Source organism: Aethalodelphis obliquidens, unplaced genomic scaffold (assembly GCF_003676395.1).
Source record: "Aethalodelphis obliquidens isolate GAN/ISIS:26980383/991018 unplaced genomic scaffold, ASM367639v1 scaffold2, whole genome shotgun sequence".
Taxonomy (NCBI): Eukaryota; Metazoa; Chordata; class Mammalia; order Artiodactyla; family Delphinidae; genus Aethalodelphis; species Aethalodelphis obliquidens.
The window spans coordinates 86,575,359-86,586,479 of record NW_020837946.1 but is presented as its reverse complement, the minus strand read 5'-3'; the positions used below and the strand labels follow the sequence as shown (position 1 = coordinate 86,586,479).

General features: G+C 36.8%; 1 protein-coding gene across 2 annotated transcripts in view; it reads left to right on the top strand.

Moving 5' to 3' along the window:
- Positions 1 to 2,668: 2,668 nt before the first annotated feature.
- The window catches only part of KYNU (kynureninase), a 90,260-nt gene continuing 81,807 nt past the window's right edge, over positions 2,669 to 11,121 (top strand). Inside the window, exons 1-3 of one of the 2 annotated variants that reach the window (XM_027131921.1) lie at positions 2,682 to 2,802; positions 4,979 to 5,056; positions 6,727 to 6,908. In XM_027131921.1, coding sequence (XP_026987722.1) covers positions 5,010 to 5,056; positions 6,727 to 6,908 — 229 coding nt within the window. In that variant the 5' untranslated portion in view covers positions 2,682 to 2,802; positions 4,979 to 5,009. Of the gene's footprint in view, positions 2,803 to 4,978; positions 5,057 to 6,726; positions 6,909 to 11,121 lie in introns of both variants that reach the window. The other variant, XM_027131927.1, reaches the window with a different exon arrangement.

The following is an 11,121-nucleotide window of genomic DNA, read 5'->3' as shown; positions in this document are numbered from 1 at the left end:
CGAAAATTGGGTTCCTTTAGGATCTATCTTTAGGCAGATAAAGGGAGTTCAGAGACATCCTCTCCCTGCATTTGCTGTTTTTCAAGTGCCTACAGCTCATAATAGTCAATATGCCACAGGGGCATATTTTGTGGTGACATGTCCTGAACTACTACAGTTCTATTTTGGGGTGGCATATTATGCTACCCTTCAACACCCAAGTTTGAGACTGCAGCTTTTTATCAGTCTGTCCTCACTGGCCCCCGAGGTTCTCTTTTACTTCTACAGAACACTTTTAATAGTTGGACTTGAACTGGCCACCAACCAGCATCTTTGCCTCAGTCACATACTCGTTTTTACTTACTGAACATTTAGCATTAGAGCTTCATAGTTGGATCTGTAGCCTTGGATTCTTACAGAAACAGTTGCTACACTGAATTTAATTTGATTAATAATACTGTGAGCCCCGACTGAAGTCTACTACTTTATGCCACACACTGGTCCAGCCTTAGTGAATAAGCCTTGAAGAGTAAATATAAAATTCACTGTTTAAGAATCAGTTTTTGAGAACAGACTTTCCCTCATATCCCCAATCAGCAATTTTGATGGAAGGAAATGAATCATCTTCTGAAAAAAAACCCAACCTAATTCAACAGGTATTTTCTTAGCTCTATTCATGGGCAAACTCTGAAGAGGATAAAATCAAATTTTCTGCCTTTCAGAGACATATCATGTTACAGGCCAGATGACATACGTGGAAACTAAAAGACAACTCTGAATTGGTACATTTATCCTGGCAACATGTTTCCTCTTTCTGTTTCCAAAAAAGAAGAAATGGAAGCTCACTCTGTTCTTTCTTTTCCCGCCACAGCTGGCCTTGCAGTGGATCTTTCTTTCACCACTCCTGTCACGACTTATCTCACAATCCTTTATATTTTTAGGGGCTTATGTGAGTATTATAAAGATTTTATAATGGAAAACCATTATATCCCCAGGAACAAAGAATATTCTTAATACTTTTTAAAAAATGAATGAAGGTAACAGATTAAAAAAGACAGATATACAAAATATAAGAACTAGGATGACAGCTTAGACCTCCAAGCAAGTTCTTTAAAAGTGGCTATGTTAAACAATAGTTTTTAAGACAATATTTTTATGGCATGGTCTTTAACATTATCAAAAGACTTTAGAAGAAGTAGTGTGAAAGTAAGACACTTTATCTCTACTTCTATATGTACCTATATCTGTCTCCTGTAGTTAAAGGAGTATAATTCTACCAAAAATGACACAGACTTCACCCTCAGGCTCACTTCCTGGATATTAGAACTGGACAAATTGTCTAACACTCTTACAGCATAAGGAATAAGCAAAATAGAAAAAAAACCCACAAAATTTGAGATACTCTGGATTCAAAGTTTTACTCTTCCAACTTAATAAAATTAAGACACTCTACTTACTCTATAGTATTATTATAATGATAAGGTTCATGAGATGAAATACATTTTCTTTTCACTGTTCAATTACTTGTATGAAAGTGACTTCATGTCTTTTATCCCCATCTCTCATACACTGGAGGGTAATGCTTTTGGTCTGGTTAACTAAAAAAAAATAGGGACATGTTACTTATTAACTTATGTGTCTTGGTACACTGGCTCTCTAGGTACATTGTTTTATATCTCAGTAATCTTGATGGAAAGGTACTTTTATGTCTCCATCTGATAGATGACATATGAGACTCACCACAGGTGAGGTAAATTGTCCAGAGTTACACAGCAAACATATGGTAGATTGAATCAAATAATTATTTGATTGAATCAAATAATGCTATACCTGGTATGGTGTGGGGCTCAACAAGGGGCAGATGTACAAGTGAGTTAATTATTCAGGCCCAGTCTCTATCTTTGGTCTTCATTCTGAAACATTTTGCTCTTGGTTTTTGATACCTAAAAGGATATTCACTAAAAGACCCAAGCTCAGGAATAAGCATAAAGAGATAATGAAGGTAGAACAATAGATAGCCCACAGGCTTAAAGGAATAATTTCCATTTATGAAGTTTCCTAGGCTAGTTTCCACTTGATCTTCAAACTCTAACTCTTTCTTCCTTGATTGTTTTGTTAACTGTTAATTTAAGACTTTCTAAAATCCACCTATTGGGCAATAAAGTATATTCTAGAATTGTGGGCCAATATTAAACTTTCGACTAAAATGTTAATTCATTAAATATCAAACTCTACCTTCAGACTAGAAACTTACAGTGCTTTTGACAGTGGGGTACTGCCTCAAAATCTAAGTTTTCCTTATCTCCCAGAGTTGGGAAAGAACTTTTCTCCAGTCCTTAGTGTATTCCATAGCCCAAAGCAAGGAAGGATTGCAAATTTGGGGATTTAGTTCCTGGACAAACTCATTGGTTCATTTCACAAAAAAATGAGGATAATCTATTTACTCTATAGGATTATTACAGGATATAGCTCACATTCTCAAAGGTCTTAGTTGGAGGACAAAGAAGTGTTTATCTAAGTGTAAAGGTCAGAGACCCTTAGGGAGCTGCCCTAAGCAGAGCCCCTAGTGTTTGAAATAGAGAGCAGAAGCAGCATTTTGTTTAGATGTTTGTCAGTGATTGGAGATTTACAATCAGCATACACAGAGTGGGAAGAACTAAAGTTAGCTCACAGATTCCCCGGAGGGTGGAGTCTGAGCAGAAGTGCTTTCAATTTCTCACCCAGAAGTCTGGCCTATAAATTTGTAAGGAACTCTTGAGAGGTTTTTTTTTTTTGTTGAAGCAGAAACACTGGGAGCTGTGGACCCCATTGGAACCCTAGCCGGTAAGCCGTGAGACACTGATATATATACTCTGTACACAAATATACATTCAGTGATTTTTCTAAAGGGATATTCTGCTAGAATTCTTGTCATAATGCTTTAGAGGTTTCTTCTGCCAGTTTCTTCTCTTTTTCTCCTCCAAATTATTTTCATAAAAACAGTGCAACACCCTAAAAGTGTTCTCACCTTTAAAATTGCGAGTTAAATGAAGAGATTTTTACCAATATAGTAAAAAAAGAATTGATGTCAATAGTATACTGCAATTCATCTACTAAAAGATAGTTATAGTTGAATAAGTTAATCTTGGTACTTGAGTTTAAATGGTAAGATTTGATCAAAATTCAAATTATTAAATTAGCTTTAGGTCTTTTGTTTTCTGGTAACTCTAGTTGTCTTTAGTGCTGTTAGTCATACTCAATTTTTGTTTAGAGAAGTGAAAATGTCTATTTCTTGAGTGAGGTTTCTTCCCCTTTCACTCTGTGAAATGTTTGCCTAAGAATGGAAAGTTGATACACATTTTTTCTATATAGCTAAAAGAGTTTCTTTTTTCTTTCCTGCTTTTACTTTGAGGACGGAGGGGTGTTTTTTTAGGTAGTAATATTGGAGCAAATGCATTGAACTTATTAATGTGAAACTCAGCATATAATTCATATAAGCTTAGATATGAAGTATACAGCTATGTCAGTGATGTCACTCATTCCTCAAACAATGATATATTTAAAGAACACTGTTCTATGCACATATATTAAGTAATACTTTCTTTCTCAATGAAAAGCTACACACTTTCTTCATAATTTGCTTTACCAGGTTCTAATCTTTGGACTCAAGTGAATAATTTGCTCATTTCAGGCATGAAACCTGAAACTGTGTAAAGATTAACTACTGGGTATTCATTGTCATTTACTTAACTATTTAACCTTAGACCTGTGGGCAACTTGGGAGATCCTGAATTCCATAATTCCATAAAAAAATTTTTATGATTCTAAGAGTTTCAGCTTTAAAGTTTTAGCTGTCTAAATAAAATTGAAAACACAATTTACAAAATTTCAAAAGCTAAATTGACAGTAAAATGGCAATTTCCATCACAAGGTACTAATATGAAAATATATTATGAGACTATCTTTTATCTCTTTAGAAAGGAATTTACTTAAATAATTTTATTTGATCCTAACCATGATCTTCTGAAGTAGAATTTAAGATAGTTTTACATAACATTGCAGCAGAGAAATGTTAGGAGACTCGCCTAAGACCATATGTGTACATGTCCACTTTTAAAATAAAATTAACACTAAATACATGAAGTATAAAATTTGGAATTTTTTTTTTTTTTTTTTTTTTTTTGCGGTACTTGGTCCTCTCACTGCTGTGGCCTCTCCCGTTGCGGAGCACAGACTCCGGACGCGCAGGGTCAGCGGCCATGGCTCACAGGCCCAGCCGCTCCGCGGCATGTGGGATCTTCCCGGACCGGGACACGAACTCGTGTCCCCTGCATCGGCAGGCGGACTCTCAACCACAGCGCCACCAGGGAAGCCCTACTTCTGTCGGAAGCTGTGCCTGTTGGCAGGGTGGCACCCAGTTTGCTCTTCTGGAAAGACTATTTCACCAGCAGGTATCTTACTGTCAGTGCAGGTGAGGTTTTGACACCTGGGCTATGACAGGCCCAGAAGTAGGACCAGCACTTTAACCTTTGCCTGGCTGGGACTGAAAGGATTAAAAAGAGTAATAGCCTGTGGTGCTTTGCAGACTGAGTACAGGGCTGAAAAAAGAAATAAAGGGAGAGAAAGGGAATGAACCAAAGAAACATCGAAAGGAAAATCAAGAAACAAGATTGAAAGAAAAGAAGTGAGAGGTTCAAGTCTTGGGTCAGGAATTCTTCTCTGCACATTCCACCCACATGCCCTGTCAAAGACAAGCACAATTTGACTCAGCTCCTCAGGCAAGTGCAGTCCCAAATTGTGAGCTCTATTATCCTTCTCTTTCATTTTTGTTTCTACTCTATTGATTCCAGAGTTTGGTCTCAAAATAGGGGAAAATGACTCTGATCCCTCAGAATTGTTACAGGGATTAAATAAGAAACAAATATAAAGAGGCTAATGAGTTAATACAAATATTTTTTTAAATGAAGTTGAATTTTATTGCTAATATGATGGTAGAAAATTAATTTGTGTATTGATTTAGATAACCCAGTCAGAGTTTAGAGTCAACCCTGATGAACTCTGAAAGTGCTGACTCTCCAAAGGAAGTCTCAAATACAAGGCAAGCTCTCTTGATTCTGAATCCCATTGAAAATGTTCCTTTAATTATTTCCTCTGTGGTTGGAATGAGGAGGGTAGTCCTCTAGTAACAGTCATTAATCCTGTCAAATAATTCACCAAGCTATTTTGTGAATCTTATTCAATTGCCATTTCGGGCGGAACACTCTATCTGAAAGGCACTTCTCAGGAATGGGTTGACTACAAAGATAAATTAAACAAGATTCAGGCGCCCAGGTAGAATACAGTTCAATAGTAACTCAATCAAGCTACCATAAGTAATGGGTTTATAGTAAAGACACACTTGATAGAAAAGCTCCAGGTTTTGATTCCCTCCAGACTGTGGGTCACCACACGGGCAAGAGGGTGTCAAGGCTAGATTGTGTCCTAGCCTCTTCTAATCACTTCAGTGTGGTTTTCCCCTCGTTCTCCTGATGTGTAGTTGATGCTCAGCCAGCCTTTAGGTTTTTTCAGAGGAAACTGCTTCATATGTAGTTGTAGACTCATTGCGTCTGTGGGGTCAAGTGAGTTCAGTATCTTCCTGCACTGCCATCTTAAACAGGAAGCCTCTCCTATTCTTGCTCAATTTCAAAAAACTAAAACTTTGGGAAATAAAATACAAATATAAAAACTAATTACAAAATAAATATAAATATAGAACTCCATTGTCATTTATCCCATTCCAAAATTTAAGTTTTCTTTCCAAAAGGGTGGGAAGTGTTAGATGATGACTAAAGGAAGCAGGATGTGGTTTCAAGAAAGGGTCCTGCTTTGTTCAAAGATGCTCTGGGGGCTTCCCTGGTGGCACAGTGGTTGAGAGTCCACCTGCCGATGCAGGGGACACGGGTTCGTGCCCCGGTCCGGGAAGATCCCACATGCTGTGGAGCGGCTGGGCCCGTGAGCCATAGCCGCTGATCCTGCGTGTCTGGAGCCTGTGCTCCGCAACAGGAGAGGCCACAACAGTGAGAGGCCTGCATACCGCAAAAAAAAAAAAAAAAAAAAAAAAAGATGCTCTGTATGACTGTGAAAGAGAAGTTTCTCATTAGCAGCAGCAGGTAGATTTCTTTGGTCTTCATATGGCAAAAATTACTAACATTATTTAAGGTGTTTAAATACTTTTTCATCGATATTGTTTTTATTCACAATAAAGAATTTGTTAAGGTTCTATTGTATATATGTTCATATTTCTAAAACTATGATCCAAGAATCACTGGGGAGGGGAGAGTGGAGGTGGGCTAGGGAGAAGGAGGATAAGCTAGTTGGGGCACTGCTCTTCTATACTTTTCACAAAAGCATCTTTACTGTTACCTCCTAGTAAGACACCTAAAGGAAAAAGTGCTGACATTATATATGTTTGAACAACATTTATTTGGACCACTTCTCAGAAAATAAAAATGGAAAGAGCTAACACTGATTGAGAGCTTACTTTGTCTTGAGCACCATTACCTAATTCAGTCCTTTCAGCATCCCTAAGTCACTATTATTTTCATTATTATGTGCATGAGAAAAACTCAGGCATGGGGTTTAATGCTGATTGTTAATTATATTATTCGTGAGGTTGGGAAGATGAGAAGCTTAGTTAAAACAAAAGGTGTTTTACCTAAAAGCTAATTTTCTACCAAAAAAAATGATGGTGGCTAGATTATTTTTAATTTTTTTCAAATTAATTTTTAGAGGAGAACTTATAATGGAACTTTCACCTCTTGAGTTACCAGCTAACACAGTCCGACGCATCGCATCTGAACTTAGATGTCACCCAACAGATGAGAGGGTTGCCCTCCGCCTCGATGAGGAAGATAAGCTGAGGCACTTCAGGGAGTGTTTTTATATTCCTAAAATGCAGGATCTGCCTCCAAGTAAGAATACTGGAAAGGGTTTTACTTTTCTTAATTAATTTATTAACATATTTGCTACTGCATGTGTTCATCATAAATCTTTGAAAATCATTGTTCTGTTACATAATAGAGCCATTGCAATTGTGTCCACAAAACAGCAGGCTCCTGGTGGTATTAATTCAACCTGTCAGCCTACCTTAGTCTCAGATTCTATGTGTTTCCTCTCCTCTTCTGAAGAAAATACTTACAGGGTTCTTATACTGTCATCTAGTTCTCTGAACAATAGAGTTACTGATTGAAAATTGTAGCAGATGCATTTACGTGTTCTCTTAAGCACTCAGAGCTCAAAACAATTCTTTTTCAATACAGTATTAGAATACCTCTTGTTTTGTGGCACCTAGTTCATGATAACATATTTGTCTAAGAGAGAATATTATTTTGGGACTTGGACATATTAGGAAGGATGTTACATAAGTAGCCATCTTTGTGTGTTGAGGCATGTATGACTTACAAAAATAATTAAATAAATAAAATCAATGCCTAAGAAATGCATATTGCATTTCAAAAATTTAATACAGTAAACTGACTTTGTTCTTGTTTTGGAGGATGTTCTGTTTAAAAAAAACTGGATAGCATAGGTAAAAAAAATGAAACAATTTTTCATATTTGGCTTAGCTCCATTTTCCATCGATGAAAAAGTTTACAAGTTGAATAGAATTGATCCACCAAAATGGGTTTCACGTACTTAATAATTCAGTCTAATTTCCTTTTTTCTTCAGATTAACTGTGGCGGGTACAATTTTGGATAGTCATAATCCAAGAGCATTAGCTAATATGATTTTAAGATGAGATTGGGTCACATAACTGTCATATTTGGTTTATGTTTTATTATGTAACACAGGATGGCACTTTGTAAAATTATGGAAGTGTAAAATAAAAGGAAGCCTAGTATCCAATTTAAAGTTGCTTACTTTCTGCCCTGCAAACCGGTTCATCTGTACCATTTTTCTAGGTTCCACATATATGCGTTAATATACAATATCTGTTTTTCTCTTTCTGACTTGCTTCACTCTGTTTGACAGTCTCTAGATTCATCCACATCTCTACAAATGACCCAATTTTTCCCCTTTTTATGGCTGAGTAATATTCCATTGCATATATGTACCACAACTTCTTTATCCATTCGTCCGTTGATGGGCATTTAGGTTGCTTCCATGACCTGGCTATTGTAAATAGCACAGCAATGAACATTGGGGTGCATGTGTCTTTTTGAATTATGGTTTTCTCCAGGTATATGACCAGTAGTGGGATTGCTGGGTCATATGGTAATTATATTTTTAGTTTTGTTTTTTTTTTTTTTTACAGTACACGGGCCTCTCACTGCCGCGGCCTCTCCCGTCGCAGAGCACAGGCTCCGTACGCGCAGGCCCAGCAGCCATGGCTCACGGGCCCAGCCGCTCTGCGGCACATGGGATCCTCCCAGACTGGGGCACAAACCCGCGTCCCCTGCATCGGCAGGCAGACTCTCAACCACTGCGCCACCAGGGAAGCCCTATTTTTAGTTTTTTAAGGAACCTCCATACTGTTCTCCATAGTGGCTGTATCAATTTACATTCCCACCAACAGTGCAAGAGGGTTCCCTTTTCTCCACACCCTCTCCAGCATTTGTTGTTTGTAGACTTTCTAATGATGCCCATTCTAACTGGTATGAGGTAATACCTCATTGTAGTTTTGATTTACATTTCTCTAATAATTAGTGATGTTGAGCAGCTTTTCAAGTGCCTCTTGGCCATCTGTATGTCCTCTTTGGAGAAATGTCTGTTTTGGTCTGCCCATTTTTGGATTGGATTGTTTGTTTTCTTAATATTGAGCTGCATGAGCTGTTTATATATTTTGGAGATTAATCCTTTGTCCATTGATTCATTTGTAAATATTTTCTCCCATTCTGAGGGTTGTTTTTTTCATCCTGTTTGTAGTTTCCTTTGCTTTGCTAAAGCTTTTAAGTTTCATCAGGTCCCATTTTTTTAGTTTTGTTTTTATTTCCATTATTCTAGGAGGTGGACCAAAAAAGATCTTGCTGTGATTTATGTCAAAAAGTGTTCTTCCTATGTTTTCCACTAAGAGTTTTATAGTGTCCGGTCTTATATTTAGGTCTCTAATCCATTTTGACTTTATTTTTGTGTATGGTGTTAGGGAGGGTTCTAATTTCATTCTTTTACATGATGCTGTCCAGTTTTACCAGCACCACTTATTGAAGAGACTGTCTTTTCTCCATTGTACATCCTAGCCTCCTTTGTCATAGATTAGTTGACCATAGGGGTGTGGGTTTATCTCTGGGCTTTCTATCCTGTTCCATTGATCTATATTTCTGTCTTTCTGCCAGTACCATATTGTCTTGATTACTGTAGCTTTGTAGTATAGTCTGAAGTCAGGGAGTCTGATTCCTCCAGCTCCACTGTTTTCCCTCAAGACTGCTTTAGCTATTTGGGGTCTTTTGTGTCTCCATACAAATTTTACGATTTTTTTGTTCTAGTCCTGTAAAAAATGCTATTGGTAATTTGATAGGGATTGCACTGAATCTGTAGATTGTTTTGGGTAGTATGGTCATTTTCACAATATTGATTCTTCCAATCCAAGAACATGGTATATCTCTCCATCTGTTGGTATCATCTTTAATTTCCTTCATCAGTGTCTTATAGTTTTCTGCATACAGGTCTTTTGTCTCTCTAGGTAGGTTTATTCCTAGGTATTTTATTCTTTTTGTTGCAGTGGTAAATGGGAGTGTTTCCTTAATTTCTCTATCAGATTTTTCATCATTAGTGTATAGGAATGCAAGAGATTTCTGTACATTAATTTTGTATCCTGCAACTTTACCAAATTCACTGATTAGCTCTAGTAGTTTTCTGGTGGCATTTTTAGGATTTTCTATGCATAGTATCATGTTATCTGCAAACTGACAGTTTTATTTCTTCTTTTCCAATTTGTATTCCTTTTATTTCTTTTTCTTCCCTGATTGCCATGGCTAGGACTTACAAAACTATGTTGAATAATAGTGGTAAGAGTGCACATCCTAGGCTCATTCCTGATCTTAGAGGAAATGCTTTCAGTTTTTCAGCATTGAGAATGATGTTTCCTGTGGGTTTGTTGTACATGGCCTTTATTATGTTGAGGTAGGTTCCCTCTATGCCCACTTTCTGGAGAGTTTTTATCATAAATGGGTGTTGAATTTTGTCAAAAGCTTTTTCTGCATCTATTGAGATGATCATATGGTTTTTATTCTTCAATTTGTTAATATGGTTTATCACATTGACTGATTTATGTATATTGAAGAATCCTTGCATCCCTGGGATAAATCCCACTTGATCATGGTGTATGATCCTTTTAATGTGTTGTTGGATTCTGTTTGCTAGTATTTTGTTTAGGATTTTTGCATCTATATTCATCAGTGATCTTGGTCTGCATTTTCCTTTTTTGTAGTATCTTTGTCTGGTTTTGGTATCAGGGTGATGGTGGCCTCATAGAATGAGGTTGGGAGTGTTCCTTCCTCTGAAAATTGTTGGAAGAGTTTGAGAAGTATGGGTGTTAGCTTTTCTCTAAATGTTTGATAGAATTCACCTTTGAAGCCATCTGGTCCTGGACTTTTGTTTGTTGGAAGATTTTTAATCACAGTTTCAATTTCATTACTTGTGATTGGTCCATTCATATTTTCTGTTTCTTCCTGGTTCAGTCTTGGAAGGTTATACCTTTCTAAGAATTTGTCCATTTCTTCCAGGTTGTCCATTTTATTGGCATAGAGTTAGTTGTAGTAGTCTCTTAGAATGCTTTGTATTTCTGCAGTGTCAGTTGTGATTTCTCCTTTTTCAATTCTAATTTTATTGATTTGAGTCTTCTCCCTCTTTTTCTTGATGAGTCTGGCTAATAGTTTATAAATTTTGTTTATCTTCTCAAAGAACCAGCTTTTAGTTTTATTGATCTTTGCTATTGTTTTCTTTGTTTCTAGTTCATTGATTTCTGCTCTGATCTTTATGATTTCTTTCCTTCTGCTAACTTTGGGTTTTGTCTGTTCTTTTTTCTCTAGTTCCTTTAGGTGTAATGTTAGATTGTTTATTTGAGATTTTTCTTGTTTCTTGAGGTAGGCTTGCATAGCTATAAACTTCCTTCTTAGAACTGCTTTTGCTGCATCCCATAGGTTTTGGATCATCGTGTTTTCATTGTCATTTGTCTCTACGTATTT